Genomic DNA, 16,827 nt, shown 5'->3' on the forward strand with positions numbered 1-16,827 from the left:
CTTGATATCACTGGGAAGCTAGGGTCCATTGAGCCGATCTCATGTGTAGACGTGCCATTGGAGTCACATGAACTGTAGAGGCCATGTACCCCAGAAGTCTCAACATCTGCCGAGCCGTGCTCTGTTCAGACGCTCGAACTATGGACACCAGGGACAGGAGGTTCTCTGCCCCTGTCTAGGGAAGATAAGCTCGAACAGGGCTCCAATGAATTCCAACTTTTGCACTGGAGTGAAATGGGACTTGGGGTAATTGATTACGAACCCCAGTAGTTCTAGCACCTGAATAGTCATTCGCATGGACTGCTGAGCGCCTGCCTTCGAGGTGCTCTTCACCAGCCAATTGTCGAGATAAGGGAACACATGCACTCCCAGTCTGCGTAGTGATGCTGCGACTACCACCAGGCACTTTGTGAATACTCTGGGCGCAGACGCCAGACCAATGATCTTTCGACACACCTTCTTCTGCCTGACCACCTGGCGAAAAAGCTCGACCAGTTCCGTAGGGAGTGCATCATCCAAGCCCGACAGTTGCCGTATTGAGTCCCGCAAGTGCACGCTCGTGAAGAGCTGTTAAGACTGGATCTTGGCGGTGAGCATAGCGGCCTGGTATGTCTTCCTCCCAAAAGAGTCAAGAGTTCTTGCCTCTCTGCCTGGGGGCGCCGAAGCATAGTCTCTAGTACTTCTGGCTCTCTTGAGGGCAGAGTCCACCACCATGGAATTGTGGGGTAACTGAGACCTCATCAACCCAGGTTCACCGTGGATCCGATACTGGAATTCAATTTTTTTCAGGACCATGGGGCCAGACAGAAGGGCTGACCAGTTTTGCATCAGGACTTCCTTCAGTACCTTATGGAAAGGAACTGTCACAGCCTCTTTAGGTGGAGAAGAATAATCCAGGACCTCGAGCATCTCAGTTCTGGGCTCATCCTCAACTTCCACAGGGAAGGGAATAGCTGTAGCCATTTCCCGGACAAAAGAGGAAAAGGACAGACTCTCTGGTGGAGATAGTCTCTTTTCTGGCGGAGGGGAAGGATCAGAGGGAATCCCAAAGGACTCATCAGAAGAGAAGTACCTGGGATCCTCTTCTGACTCCCACAAACGCTCTTGCTCAGTATCGGATAGAACCTGAGTTAAGGTGCTTCGACGCCGAGAAACAATGTCCTCTATGGCGATGTCGAGAGGCCGATGCCCGGTCCGACTGCAGCGAACCTCCCTCCACCGATGTCAAAGGAGAGTCGATCTGGGTGGCAGCCAATGTGGATGCCGCAAGCGGCATCACGGTCAGGGACCTCACCGCAGGTGAAGGCCCAGACACCGCTGCAGCAGCAGGGACAGAAGGCGCAAGCACCCCCGACACCGAAGCTGACTGTCATAGCAGCCCTTCCAGAATTTCTGGAAACAAGGCCTGGATGCAGTCGTCGAGAGCCACCATCGAAGTAGACTGCGGGGTTGATGGGACAGGCGGTGTCAGAATCCGTGGAGGCTCGGGAGCAGGTACCAGGCTACTGGGAGACCGACGCATCTGCACCTCCTGTATCAAGGGGGAGCGATCTTCTTGGTGCTGACGCTTCTCGGGTGCAGACTCTCTCGATGCCCTGGAGCTCCTGGTACTGTGTGTCGAAGGAGAACGATGACGGTGTTTCTTCGCCTTTGCTCGACGCCCGTCATCGAGACTCCTCAGTACCGATGAGGAAGACGTGGAATCCTCGCATCTCCTCGGGGCCAGGTCCGACGACGGCCGTTCCCAGTGGGCCTGCATAACAGGAGGCCTCGAGGCAGGTGGAGACCCACTCGACGCCTCACTGCTCCCAGCGTGAGTTGGTCTCTCAGCAGCCATTACCTTTCTTCCTGACATCGATGCTCCTGTCGATGTCGATGCCAACGACCTCGGTACCGATGTCGAAGGACCGGACTGAGCCCCCCCAAATTTTTCTCTTTGGGCTTCTCAAGACGCTTGGGTCTGTTTCTTCATACAAAGACACAGACTACAAGTGGCTGGGCTATGGTTGGGCTCAAGGCACTGGATACACCAGGCATGGGTATTGGTACCTGAGATAGTCCAGTTGCACCGTGTACAACGCTTGAAGCCACTGGGTGTCTTCGATGACATGGAAGGAAAAAGGGCTTCGGCGAAATCAAATGACGTGATTGTGCCTTTGAAAAGAAAAAGGGACACAAGAGAAAGAAAAAAACTTGACTGCGTCGAAAAACAAAGAAAATTTATAAAAAGCGGCTAAATTCAAGAAAAATATGGGAAGGTTTTTTTTTTTTTTTTTTTAAAGAGAATGACGAAAAAAAGAAAACTAAAATGAACTAGCCATCAAAGACTCTGTTTCCTGGGCCAAAAACGAAGAGAAGAGTTGAAACACTGTCTCTCCGCCGATGACAAGAAAAAACTGAGGAAGCATGCTCACCCAATGGGCAGGAAGTCATCTGTGCATGCGCAGTGCATGCAATTCACGCGCTAGAAGACTTTAGCAAAACTCTGTTTTTATTTTGCTGGCAAAATGCCGGTTCCTGGGCCGACGTGGACGTCGACCCCACATGCGAGAACAAGCAGTCTGCTTGTCTTCAGAGAATGCATTACACAACGGTCTGACTACAAAGGGCCTGCACCAGCTTCAACTGATTCAAAATGCTGCAGCAAGACTCGTAGAAGTTTGCAAGTGATGTGACCACATCACACCATTCTTACAAAAACTTCATTGGCTACCATTACAATACAGGGCTAAATTTAAAACTCTTTGCCTGATCTTCAAGGCCCTTAAAGGAAATGGCCCTGAGTATCTGAAGAATAGGATGATCCTCTACACACTGCCAAGGACACTAAGGTCCTCTCAAGGACTATCACTAACTACACCCTCTCCAAAAGACATTACATGATGTGATACCTGCAAGTAAGCCTTCTCCGGAGTAGCCCCCATACTCTGGAATGCACTGTCTGAAAGGCTCCACTTAACACAAGACTATCTCTACTTCAGAAAGCTTGGCTCCTCAACCAGGCCTTTAATGGAAGAAGTAACTAACATGTTAATCTCATTCACACACATGTGACTCGGGCTGCACATATGCAGTAGGTCATGTTTATCCACTCCTACCCTAGCTGATATAAAATGTAACCATCTTTTTAAACTCATACGCATGTCTCCTTAAATTAGTCACCTTATTATCTAACTCTTCTTATTCTCTTACCTATCGATATGTTCCATCTTTGTTTATACCCTCCACTGTCAATTAAATGTTCTATTATGTATCGTGTTGACATTGTAAGTAGTATACTATACCATATTTTGTATTGTTATTTGCATACTTTTACTGCTGTAACTGTCTATTGCTCATGTTTGATTTATTCTTACTGTACACTGCCTTGAGTGAATTCCTTAAAAAAGGCGGTAAATAAATCCTAATAAATAAATAAATAAAAGGAGCTGCAGTGGGAATGAAACCCAGGAAGCTGGGATCAAAGCCTGCTGCACTCACCATTAGGCCACTTCTCCACTCCAAGATTTTAAAGACTTGTGTTGGCTTGGGTTAATGGGAAGACTAAATAATCCTTATCTGCCAATTTACACTATGTTAACTATTTACAATTCCTAAGTTTGAAAGTACAGTGTATATCACAAGAAAGATTCAAACACAGCAGCGCAAAGATTGTTAAAAAAATATTGCACCAATACTGCACTGACCTGAAACAACCTAGAGAACACATGAAATGTATAGGCTGCACAAGATCCATCAGTTTCACAAAGCATCTGGTTGACATGGCAGCGCCAGGCTTCTTCTTCGTCATCATATGTTGCTGGTTGGAAAGCTGCCAATATGGCCGAAAGAAAAGGCGATGGTGGTGGTGAAGCCTGGACTTCTAGAAAACCATCCTGGTCTCCCTCATCCTGACTAGAAATAAAATAAATAATGGTATGTAAATGAAATGAAAACAGCAGATTCATTTTCATTAATATAAATTTTAGTAGAAGGCTCAATTAAAATTAGAAGCATGCTATTTTAAAATTAATAAAAAGTTGCAACTTAAAAAATAATTAGAAAATAGGGTTTTTTTTAAATTAACAAAACAAATATGTGAGCCAAGTACTATAAATTTAGAAGTATTTAGGTTAGCTGTTATAGTAAAAATGCAAGTTATACTTACAACTTAAAATATCCAAAAAGCCTTAAAAAACAAGCAGAATAAATATACTTTATATAATTACTCCTTAGAAATGGGAAAGACATTTTTATGAACATTCAGAACAGACCAGAAAAAGGTACTGTAATGAAGTAAGCCACCTCTCTGCTGGTTGATACCAGCAACTGTAATTCACCAGCTTCTGTATGCACAACATACTCCAGCTTGTCTTGAGAACAATCCAAGAGCTTTTGCTGCAGTACACTATTTTTTTAAATTATCTTACGTAATATCTAAAAGTGGAATGGAGATAGACTGGAATGCATCCACTTTCATAACAATCAGTTTAACTGGCTTTTGCTTAAATAATGTCCTATGGAAGTACCTTCCACCATATATCAATGTGTTTGACAATGTGGTTACTTAGAAAAGAAATTAATCAATGCTCATACTTGGAGCCAGAAATTTAATATAGAGGACCTTCTGTTTCATTAAGAGGGGTAATGCATTTTGTCACACACAATGTTCTTCATATTTTCAGGATTAAATAGTATACTTAGTATATTCCATTAGTATAATGAGAAACAGAGAAACATTTTTTCTGTTTAGTATTTTATTTCCTATATAATTTCTTCCTGGTACCCGTCCTGATATTGACATGACTACAAAATGTGCATAGGCTATATGCAAACAATTCTTTTAAGCACAGGAATACAATTATAGTACAATTGCCCAGAAAATAAGAACTTCAAATACACTTTAACAAACAGCTTTTCTACGGAAGATGAGACTGACTTAACATCTAAAGGAAAGAAGTACTTAGTAGGGGAGGCCAGATGGTACTTCTACAATTTGATATTTCAGCAGCCTTTGATACTGTTGATCACTACATTTTGATGCTTAAGTTGGCTGAATTAGGAATCATTAAACAGGCATATGGGATTCCTTAGGAAAGGAAGAGTTAGTTGTTACTGAGGATGGGCAGACTGGATGGGCCTTTTGGCCCTTATCTGATGTCATGTTTCTATCTTTCCCATGGTCACCCACTTGTGGTGTTCCTCAAGCCTCCCCTATTTTGTTCCACGTAACATCTATATGAGTTCCTTCACTTTGAGAGAAGGAGAATTTCTATATTCTTATGCAGATGATATCTTTACCTTGTTAACTATTTCTTCAGATTTAAAATGTTCACTGTATCTCCAAAAAGATATAGTGGAATTAGAAAAGGTTCAAAGAAGAGTGCCTAAAATGATAAAGGGGATGGAACTCCTCTCGTACAAGGAAAGGCTAAAGAGGTTAGGGCTCTTCATCTTGGAAAAGAGATGGATGAGGGGAGATATGATTGAGGTCTACAGAATCCCGAGTGGTGTAGAACGAGTAGAAGTAAATCATTTTCTGGCAAAGGTCCAATTAAACAACTTGATAGGTAATAAATGAAAGAGCTACTGACATTGGTGAATGGCTGACAACCATTATTTCAGTCTTGGTCATATTCAGTAGCAACCTATTCCTCTTCATCCAGATATTCACACCATCAAAAATGAGCAAAGTCTAACAATAGCCACATCCACAGAGGTTAAATGGAAAAAAGAAGTTACTATCAGCATACAATTCATAATTAACATCCAACTCCTGAAAAATCTCACATAAAGGTGCCAAATAAAGGTTTTACAATAAGGAGTCCTTTTACAAAGGTGTTCTGAAAAATGTCTTGCGGTAGTGTAGGTGCGGGTTTTGGGTGCGTGCCGATCCATTTTGCAGCGCACCTGTAAAAAAAGGGCTTTTTTATTTTTGCTGAAACGCTATAACACATCTTGTGTTAGACCATTTTTGCTGCATTAGGTGTGCATCAGCACCTAACGCAGTTAGTAAAAGGACCCCTATGTTTATCTGAAAGCTCTTGGTGGACATACATAAGCAAAAAAATAAAATTTAGCCCGCTCAAAAAACAGTTTTTTAAAATATTTTAAAAATAAACTATTATAAGAATATTGTTTTAAATGATGTTCTAAAACTCTCTTTTTTATTGTATGGTTTATTCACTCTGTGAGAGTTATCTCTACAGTTGTCTTCGATGCTGCTTGGTTTTTAAAAGTGTTGCTTATATATTACATTTATAGCAACACGTGCTCTTTACTAGTTTAGTGTTACTTTATTCTCAGTTTGACAGTATTATAAACATATAGTGAGTATGCTTAATTTGTTGACATGAGAATGGTGGTTAGCTTTAACTGTTTGCCATCCTTTTTAATGTTGCTAAATTAATTTTTTTGAAAAGATATGGATGGACTTGAGTGTAAATTTTAAGTGGCTTTGACGTTAGCTTCTGACCTTTAGTACAAGAACAGTGCTGAGCAGACTTCTACAGTCTGTACCTTGAGAATGGCAAGGACAAATCAAACTTGGGTATACATATAAAGTATGCATACCATGTAAAATGAGTTTATCTTGTTGGGCAGACTGGATGGACCGTACAGGTCTTTATCTGCCATCATTTACTATGTTACTATGTATTTTTTAAAGGCAATTAACCATGGTAATAGTGATAAATAGTGGAGAACTGTGCCATCCTGCACATAGAAGAATATGGTAACTATCAAAGAGGCCCTTTTACTAAAGCTTAGCATGCACTAATGGACATTAGCAAGTACTAGGTGCCACATGACCCTTAGGTATAAAATAGGATATCCAGCATTTATTACACACTAATGTCCATTAGTGTGTTTAAAGCTTACTATCTATTCAAGACAGACAAACAGGAGAAAAGATTAGGGAGTTATTTATTGAGAGAATGATTAAAACAGACATGGGTACTGAACTGGTGGATAGGGATTAAGAGTTAAAAGCAGCCTCAAAAAGATGGGCTTTTAGCCAGTGACGTACCAGAGTGGTTTATGTATATAAAGGATGATAAAAGAACTTCCTTCAGTTTTTCTGGGGTCAAGGGAGAAACCGAACAAGGTAATCATTCAATGAACACTTGAAGAGTTTTTGAGATTTAGATATCATGTGAATACTAATACTGCATGCATTACTCATCAGTACAGGATAATAGCTAAAGACTTGAAACTGTGGAAATTGCTGACTTAACTTTTGTCTCTCACTTTCAACTTTTTCTACTGTGTTGCTGAGCTGATCGTACTAGTAAACTTCTCTGGGTTGAACAAATATTTGAACTGTGGATGATTTTTGAGTGTAGTACAAAGAAGTGGGTGATCTCATAAGCCTAAGACTTTCCTGTGTTATTGCTGATCCCATCCCAATAATCTATTTTCTAGACTGAAGTAAAAGGTCCTCAAGTGACTATGAATATGTGCCTAACAAGATCTGAAAAAGTTGCTGTTAGAAATACTTAGATAAATGTTTATAAAATTGTAATAGTAATTGTCACGGCACCCAAATAAACTATACAATGTTATGATTCTGTTAGAATTCTGCTAGTCAGACAGAGAAATGCTTGGAACCACTCCTGATTGGTCCGTCAGGGGCTGAGCTGATATCAGTCTGATCTACTTAAGCTCATCTCTCCCGTCAACCCCTGCTTTGGCGTTTTCTCCAATTCTGCTGAAGCCTTACCTATTAGCTCTGTGCTTGTGTGGAGTTGTTACTCCTTTCCCGGCTTGCAGTTTTCTATTGCTCTCTGTCTGCCGGCTGCTGCTTGCGTGTGTCTAATTACCTCTCTCACTACACCTGGGTTTCCCTTTTGCTCTGGTTTTGTGTGGTGAGTTCCTCCTCGTTCTGTTCCAGTTCGTTTGTTTTGCTTCCCCTTTCCTTCAGAGTTCCCTTTGTGCTGTGTTTGTTTTCTGCTTGGCAGGTCCTGCCCTTTGTTTCTCTCAGTGGAGGTTGTTTGTTTGTTTTTCATTGTACTCCCGATTAACCTCTTGTCTGCAGTGTTTTGCTGTCTGTGTGCTGAGCGTGGTTTAACCCTTTGTCTGCAGAGCTTTTCTGCTTCTGGCAGTTATCTGTTTACTGCAGTCTTCCCTTTGTGACTGTTTCAGTCCTTTCTTTGCTGTACTACCTCCTGTATTACAGAGCACTGTTCCTTTCTGTGCTGGTGTGTGTTAGGCTCCAAACTCTGTTTTGCGGACTTTTCCCTTCCCTGTTTGCTGAGGGTCTCTGCCTTCAGTATCTTATTTCAGTTCCTCACTTTCTTTGTGTGTGGTGGGCTACAGCTTGACGTGTTTCTGTGTATGCTTCCCTTTCTCCTTGATTACCTGCACCGAGGGTGTTGCTGGTGCTCCGGTCCCCGTGGGGGACCCCTCGTTTAGTCTCTTTCTCCCCTCCCTAAGTATGAGTCAGTTCCAGTTAGGCCGTGAGGCCCGCGTGCTTGAATTCTGAGTGAATCAGTTCCAGATAGGCCGTGAGGTCCGTCTGATTGCTTTATCTTCCCTTTTCTGAGGTACAAGTTGGTTGCTGCGTGTGTGAGTACAGGGCTTGGTAGCTGGGGTAGTGTGTAGTGCCTGCTCGGCCCACCCTCGGCCTACCCCTATACTAGGCCTCGGCCGGGGCCCAAGGGCTCACAACCAGACTAACATACAATAGCAGTTATAACTAGTTGATAAAACATACAATTAACACAGAAAGTTAACTGATGTCAGAAATAGGAAAATATGATTGAACCTTATAAAAACAAAGGGCAGCATAATGTGAAGAACAAAGCAAATGAAATCCATCTCTTGGGAAGAAAAGTTGCATAGTTTAACAAATGGAAGAAGTGCTAAAAGAGAGGCTTCCTTCTAGATATGGGCCAAGAGAGGAGATTACCCAGTGCAACATTCAGATGAGGAAGGTGGAAAACAATGGAGAAAAAGGAAAACAAATGATTTATAAGCATTGAAAGGTTGTTCTCACCTGGACATCCCAGAGAAATCTGCCTCTTCTTCTTCACACCTTTCATCCAACTCTTTCAAAGCTAGAGTGACATCTTCCTCACACACAGACTCTGCTGAACTTCCTGGAGCTGCAGGGTCTGCTAGTTCAGGAGGCTCTTCCAGTTCTAGGGCTTCCTTACAAACCAAATATTCATGCCGTTCTTGTGTAATATATGACCCAGTATCTTCACTAGCAGCACTAAATTGTTCCTCCTTTATAGTCTCACTGCCATCCTGCAAAGTAAATAATATTTCTGACCTATACTTTCTCTCTGTCAGCTAACATAGTAAAATGCAAACTGTTAGTAATGGCTATACATTCTTTAAAACATCTTTCACCATATAATGTTTCAGTGATGTTAGAATTCTATCAAACAGAAAAAATCCTGCTAGAATAAAATTCATGTTACAACCCCACCACCTTTAAAATATCAGGTCAATTATTAACATCTCTATTTAAGAGAACATACTAACATATATTTTGAACAATTGGTATCTACATATACCTATTTCTTTATTATGGGCTTTTATAATGGACTGAAATTTGGGATTCCACTGCCCAAGGAAGCTTAATGTCTAAGTTGGATCTTAGGCAATGAAGGCTGAAGTGACTTGCCCAAGATCACAAGGAGCATCAGTGGGAGAGGTGGGATTTGAATTCTGGCTTCCCTGGGTTTTAGCCCACTGTTCTAATCACAAGGCTACGCTTTCATTCTACTGATTTGGTCTGCCACTGCTATAAATACACTGGCTGCCTATTCATCCCAGAGGAGGAGTAGCCTAGAGGTTAGTGCAGTGGACTTTGATCTTGGGGAACTGGGTTTGATTCCCACTGCAGCTCCTTGTGACTCTGGGCAAGTTATTTGTAACCCTTTCACACAAATCAAGCCAGAAAAAGGTCCTACTGGGATACTACTGAGACTTTATTTAGCTGGTTGGATATCTGTAGAACTTTATCCTCCTGTGATCTGACTGGCTGCTTTTGCTAGGACATTCTTCACACTCCACTGATGAACCTGGCACTATTAGGTGTGTTATATTGGCAGCAAATATGTGATTAGAAGTGTTTAAGCATAGTCAGCTTGGGTATCCTGTGTGATTGTGTTGGTGTGGTATTTGCACACTACAACTAGCCTTGTTTCTTCATTTTCTGCCCCTTTTCTGCCTCTGAGATAATACCCCTCAGTGTGTGGTGGTGGCTATAAAAGCCAACACGATGCTAGGAATTATTAGGAAAGGGATGCAAAATAAGACCAAGAATATTACAATGCCTCTGTATTGCTCCATGGTGCGGCCTCACCTTGAGTATTGCGTTCAATTCTGGTCGCCGTATCTCAAAAAAGATATAGCGGAATTAGAAAAGGTCCAAAGAAAAGCGACCAAAATGATAAAGAGGATGGAACTCCTCCTGTATGAGGAAAGGCTAAAGAGGTTAGGGCTCTTCGGCTTGGAAAATAGAAGGCTGGGCTGAGAGGGGATATAATTGAGGTCTATAAAATCCTGAGTAGTGTAGAATGGGTAAAAGTGAATCGAGTTTTCATTCTTTCAAAAAGTACAAAGACTAGGGGACACTCAATGAAATTACATGGAAATACTTTTAAAACAAATAGGAGGAAATATTATTTCAAACAAAGAATAGTTAGGCTCTGGAACTTGCTGCCAGAGGATGTGGTAATGGCAGTTAATGCATCTAGGTTTAAAAAGGGTTTGGACAAGTTCCTGGAGGCAAAGTCTATAGTCCGCTATTGAGATAGACATGGGGGAAGCCACTACTTGCCCTGGGATTGGTAGCATGGAATATTGCAGCTATTTGGGTTTCTGCCAGGTACCTGTGACCTGGATTGGCCACTGGGCTACATGAACCACTGGACTGACCCAGTATGGCTATTCTTATGTTCTTATATTAATGTATATTTATTTATGTCTATAAATTATCCCTGCAGGACCATTAGATATATACTACCTAGAACTATCACTCTAGTTAAACAGGGAACATGTGCATAAAAAATGACCTATGATTGATTATACAATACTTTATGTTAATGGTTTTATTTTATTTCTTTTTTCATAATTATTTATTTTGCTTAGATCATTGCTATTGCTGTTATGGATAAGAGATAATGGTTATTAGGGATGTGCATTCATTTGTGTGCATTTAGGGGCCATTTTAGAAAACCACAATAAGCATTAAAATGCGTTTAATGTGGGGAAAATGGATTACTGCAAAATGTGTTAAAGCTTTTTGTGGTAGCTTGCCTGTCACCACATGCTAAAAACATGCGTTAGCTATTTTTTTTTTTTTTTTTGCTGGGAGCACATCACGGATGGAGAATCTGTGAGGAAGAATTAACTAGCTAGTACACTTGCATCAGCACATGTGCTAACTGGTTAACGTAGAGTTAATGTGAAAAACTTAGCGTCTCCTAAATACGAGGTAGTAAGTGCTTCCGAACATTAGCACTCAACCTGAAATTTTTTTTTGAAAAATACCTAAAATACTGCTGTAATTTGTGTGTTGGAAAGTCTGGTGTTAAAATGTGCTAAGTCCATGTTCTAATGTGGCTTACTGAAAGGGCTCCTTAGTTCATTATGTGTACACTAAATAAATTTAATGTATAACAACCTATGAATGGTCATGTGTTGATTAGTTCACCTTAACAACTGTTTAAATTAAAATTAATGTGTGAAATGAACAGAAAAAGCCCAAATAAACTGAAAATGAACTATTTTTTTTCCAGTGTACACCCCTTTTATGTTGTAACCTGCTTGGAGCACATTTCTGGATGTGCAGAATATTACTACTACTACTATTAAACATTTCTATAGCGCTACTAGACTTACACAGCGCTGTACAAATTAACATGAAAAGCCAGTCCCTGCTCAACAGAGCTTACAATCTAAATTGGACAGACGAACAGACAGCTAGGGGTGGGGAAATTGCAGTGGTAGGGGTGATAAGTGAGGGTGTTGAGTAAGAGAGTCATGGTTAGGAGTCGAAAGCAGTAGCAAAGAGGTGGGCTTTAAGCCTAGACTTGAAGACAGCCAGAGACTGAGCCTGACGTACTGGCTCAGGGAGTCTATTCCAGGCATAGGGAGCAGCGAGATAGAAGGAACGGAGCCGGGAGTTAGAAGTGGGGGAGAAGGGGGACGACAGGAGACATTTACCCAGCGAACGGAGTTCACGGGGAGGAGTGTAGGGAGAGATGAGAGCGGAAAGGTACTGAGGAGCTGCGGAGTGGATGCACTTGTAGGTCAAAAGGAGAAGTTTGAACCGTATGCGGAAGCGGATAGGGAGCCAGTGAAGCGACTTGAGGAGAGGGCTAACGTGAGTATAGCGACTCTGGCGGAATATAAGACACGCAGCAGAGTTTTGGACAGATTAAAGAGGAGATAGATGGCTGAGTGGGAAACCAGCAAGAAGCAAATTGCAGTAGTCTAGGCGAGAGGTGATAAGGGTGTGGGGTAAGGGTTTTGGTAGCGTCCTCAGAGAGGAGAGGGTGAGGACAAGTGAAGGGGACCTGGATTGGGATTGACATCACCAGTGGATAGGAGGAGGAGGAGTAAGGGAGTACGGAAGAGGGTAGGGGAGGCTGGGTGACGAAGGCGACGAAGTCGGGATGTGGTTAAAAAGAAAGGGGAAGGGTCAATGGCCAGAAGGAAATGTTGGAGGTTGAGAGCTAGGAAGAAGGACGGGGATAGGAGAGATGGTGAGGTGGAGAGGGATGGGGGAGGGTAAAGTGTTACAGCAGCGTGGAGTGTTTTCAGGCTAAGAAGTAGGTTGGGAAGGGACAGCATTAGGAAGAGAGTGTGCACTGGAGTCATGTTCAGAGAGCAGTGGAAGAGATGAGGTTGATGAACAAGAATGTTGGAGCACAGGAACAGGTGTTATGAAGAGGTGAAATTGTGGGATAGAGATGGAGTGAAGAGTAGAAGCTGGGATATAATGGGAAAATGAATGGATTGCTTTAGAATGTAATAGGGTGGATTTAGAAGTGATAATTAGTGCTTGTTAGGGTGGCTATATTGGAAGTGTCAATCAAGGGGTGGGTGGGTAGAGGGGCAGGGTGGGGGGGGGGGGTTAAACTCAAACAGGAGGAGAGTGGATCTATCTCCAAGAGTCTGGATGCTCACTGATTTATTTGCTCTAAGGGTGTCTGTTTATCTCCAGCAGAGCTAGCTGCCACACCCACAAAGTTTAAACTCAGAGTGGGGGGAAGGGTGAAACAGCAGTTGTTAGCAGGTGGTGAGAGAGCACTCCAGTGCCAGATATGCCACTTCAATCTGAGAGCAAAAGAGAATCAGCTCTAAACTCAAACAGGAGGAGAGTGGATCTATCTCCAAGAGTCTGGATTCTCACACACATATATATAAATATATAAATGCATTTACATAAAGATTTGATTTTGTCAGCTCATTTTGCAGAACTGAGGTCTTTAAACATTAGACAAAATATTCTGTATTTCTGTGACTATTCTGAAATTAGATCATTGATCCTGAATTGTTTACATAAGTACTGCCATACTGGGACAAACTGCAGGTCCAGAGAGCCCAGTATCCTGGCAAGATTCCAAAAGAGTAAAACAGATGTTTGTGGCTTATCCCAGGAATAAGCAGTGGATTTTCCCAAGTCAACACTAATAGTTTCTGGACTATTCTTTCAGGAACTTGTCCAAACATTCTTTAAACCCTGCTACACTAACCGCTTTTATCACATTCTCTAGCAACAAATTCCAGAGTATAATTACATGTTGGGCGAAGACATGTTTTCTCCAATTTGTTCTACATGCAATACTTAGTAGCTTCACTGAGTGCCCCCTTGTACTTCTGGAAAGAGTGAACAAGAGATTTCCATCTAGCTGTTTCAGTTCACTCATGATTTTATGGACCTCTATTGTTTCTCCCTCAGCTGTCGCTTCTCTAAGCTGAAAAGCCCGGCCTCTTCAGCCTTTCATCACATGGGAGCAGTGGCGTAGCCAGACGGCCAATTTTGGGTGGGCCTGAGCCCAAAGTGGGTGGGCACACAATTTTCTCTCTGTCCCTGCCCCCTTCCTCCCCGCACTCTCCACATCTCCCCCGGCACCTCCCAATTCAAAATATACTTTAGCTCATAAAGATCCCTAAGCTCTGCCAGCTGAAAACTTCCTCCGAAGACAGCCAGAAATCCCTTTTACCAAGCTTGACAGGCAGCAGTAGCAACAATGCCTTGAGTCACTGATGCTGGCACCCCATGCATGCTTAGTTATCGGTGGCTCAAGGATGTTGCCGCCATCTGCCAAGCTTAGTAGAAGGGAGTTTTGGCTGCTTTTAGAGGAGGTCCTCAACTGATGTAGGTTAGGGATCCCCACCAGCTACATTACTACTACTTAACATTTCTAGAGCGCTACTAGGGTTATGCAGCGCTGTACAAATTAGCAAAGAAGGACGGTCCCTGCTCAAAGGAGCTTACAATCTAAAGGACGAAATGTCAAGTTGGGGCAGTCTAGGTTTCCTGAGTAGAGGTGTAGTGGTTAGGTGCCGAAGGCGACACTGAAGAGGTGGGCTTTGAGCAGTGATTTGAAGATGGGCAGGGAGGGGGCCTGGCGTATAGGCTCAGGGAGTTTGTTCCACGCATGGGGTGAGGCAAGGCAGAAAGGGCGGAAAGGGTCAGGACTAGTATTAGATATGCTAGGGCCCAGACTCTCACCAAATACAGAACAAGGGATCACACATTAGAAATAAAAATATGTAGACAAAAATTGAACTCGGAACCTCGGCATGTTACAGAGGAGAAATAAAATCAGAAACTAAGATTTGTAACACAGTGGACACTCCGGAGGGAGTGGAAAACATGAAAAAGGTTCTGAAAAGCTAGAAGAATGGTCAAAGGTTTGGCAATTAAAATTCAATGCGAAGAAATGCAAAGTGATGCACTTAGGGAGTAGAAATCCAAGAGAGGCTTATGTGTTAGGCGGTGAGAGTCTGCTAGGTACAGATGGGGAGAGGGATCTTGGGGTGATAGTATCTGAGGATCTGAAGGCAATGAAACAGTGTGACAAGGCGGTGGCTGTAGCTAGAAGGTTACTAGGCTGTATAGAGAGAGGTGTGACCAGCAGAAGAAAGGAGGTGTTGATGCCCCTGTACAAGTCGTTGGTGAGGCCCCACCTGGAGTATTGTGTTCAGTTTTGGAGGCCGTATCTTGCTAAGGATATAAAAAGAATTGAAGCGGTGCAAAGAAAAGCTATGAGAATGGTATGGGATTTGCGTTACAAGACGTATGAGGAGAGACTTGCTGACCTGAACATGTATACCCTGGAGGAAAGGAGAAACAAGGGTGATATGATACAGACGTTCAAATATTTGAAAGGTATTAATCCGCAAACAAACTTTTTCCGGAGATGGGAAGGCGGTAGAACGAGAGGGCATGAAATGAGATTGAAGGGGGCAGACTCAAGAAGAATGTCAGGAAGTATTTTTTCACGGAGAGGGTGGTGGATGCTTGGAATGCCCTCCCCCGGGAGGTGGTGGAGATGAAAACGGTAACGGAATTCAAACATGCGTGGGATAAACATAAAGGAATCCTGTGCAGAAGGAAGGGATCCTCAGGAGCTTAGCCTAGAATGGGTGGCAGAGCTGGTGGTTGGGAGGCAGGGCTAGTGCTGGGCAGACTTATACGGTCTGTGCCGGGGCTGGTGGTTGGGCAGCAGGGATAGTGCTGGGCAGACTTATACGGTCTGTGCCAGAGCCGGTGGTGGGAGGCAGGGATAGTGCTGGGCAGACTTATACGATCTGTGCCAGAGCTGGTGGTGGGAGGCGGGACTGGTAGTTGGGAGGCAGGGATAGTGCTGGGCAGACTTATATGGTTTGTGCCAGAGCTGGTGGTGGGAGGCGGGGTTGGTGGTTGGGAGGCGGGGATAGGGCTGGCCAGCCTTATATGGTCTGTGCCCTGAAGAGGACAGTACAAATAAAAAAGTAGCACATACGAATTTATCTTCTTGGGCAGACTGGATGGACCGTGCAGGTCTTTTTCTGCCGTCATCTACTATGTTACTATGTTTTTTCTAACACAATAAAATGATATCTGCTATGCACATTTCTCAAGCTAACAAATTTCAGTTAATAAATTCAAAATAAAATGTCTTTTCTACCTTTGTTGTCTGGTCATTTTATTTTTCCATTATGTTGGTTCAAGTTTCTCTTTTTCACTTTCCTGTCTTTCTGTTAATTCTCCTTCAAGCAGCTGCTATTCATTTGTCTTTTCTCCACTCTCATTCCATTCCCTCACTACACTGACATATTGATGTTTGTTTCATTTTAGCTCTTTCCTATCTTTTTTTTTTTCTTCCCTGTTCTCTGTCTGTCCACTCAAATTTCATCTTCTAATCCTTTTCCTTTTTACTTTTCTGATACCTATCTGATTTCCATCTCCTTCTTTCACCCGCTAGCTCTCGTATTCCCCATCTCACTCCTTCTCCAGCCTTCCATCTTCAATCTACTCCCCGTAATCACTATCATCCTCTCGTTCATTTCCTTACCACTCCCTTGGCCTTCCACATGGTTCCACCATCCCAGTGTCTGCCTCCTTCCAACCCTTCTAGCCCAGCATCTGCTCCCTCTTTCTCCTCTCCCCACCCTCTATCCCCTCCTAGCATCTTCCTGTCCTTTCTCTCTTTCCTCTTGCCCCTTCCCCCAGGGGCCAGCACTTCTCCCCCTCTTCCCTCCCAACCACATTCCAGCATTTCTCCCTCACTGTCTTCTACCCCTGGATCCTACATCTCCTTCCTTCTTCCCCCTCCTCCGCCCTCATGTTCAACATTGTTCTCTCTTTTCCTCTTCTCTCTCACCCTTGCATCCCAA

At 43.1% G+C, this 16,827-nt stretch overlaps 1 protein-coding gene across 1 annotated transcript in view; it reads right to left on the minus strand.

Moving 5' to 3' along the window:
- FRYL (FRY like transcription coactivator) overlaps window positions 1–16,827 on the minus strand; it is a 655,466-nt gene that overhangs the window by 63,840 nt on the left and 574,799 nt on the right. Inside the window, 2 exon segments of the mRNA XM_030191364.1 lie at window positions 3,687–3,894; window positions 8,975–9,228. Coding sequence (XP_030047224.1) covers window positions 3,687–3,894; window positions 8,975–9,228 — 462 coding nt within the window.

Source organism: Microcaecilia unicolor, chromosome 2 (genome assembly GCF_901765095.1).
Source record: "Microcaecilia unicolor chromosome 2, aMicUni1.1, whole genome shotgun sequence".
NCBI lineage: Eukaryota > Metazoa > Chordata > Amphibia > Gymnophiona > Siphonopidae > Microcaecilia > Microcaecilia unicolor.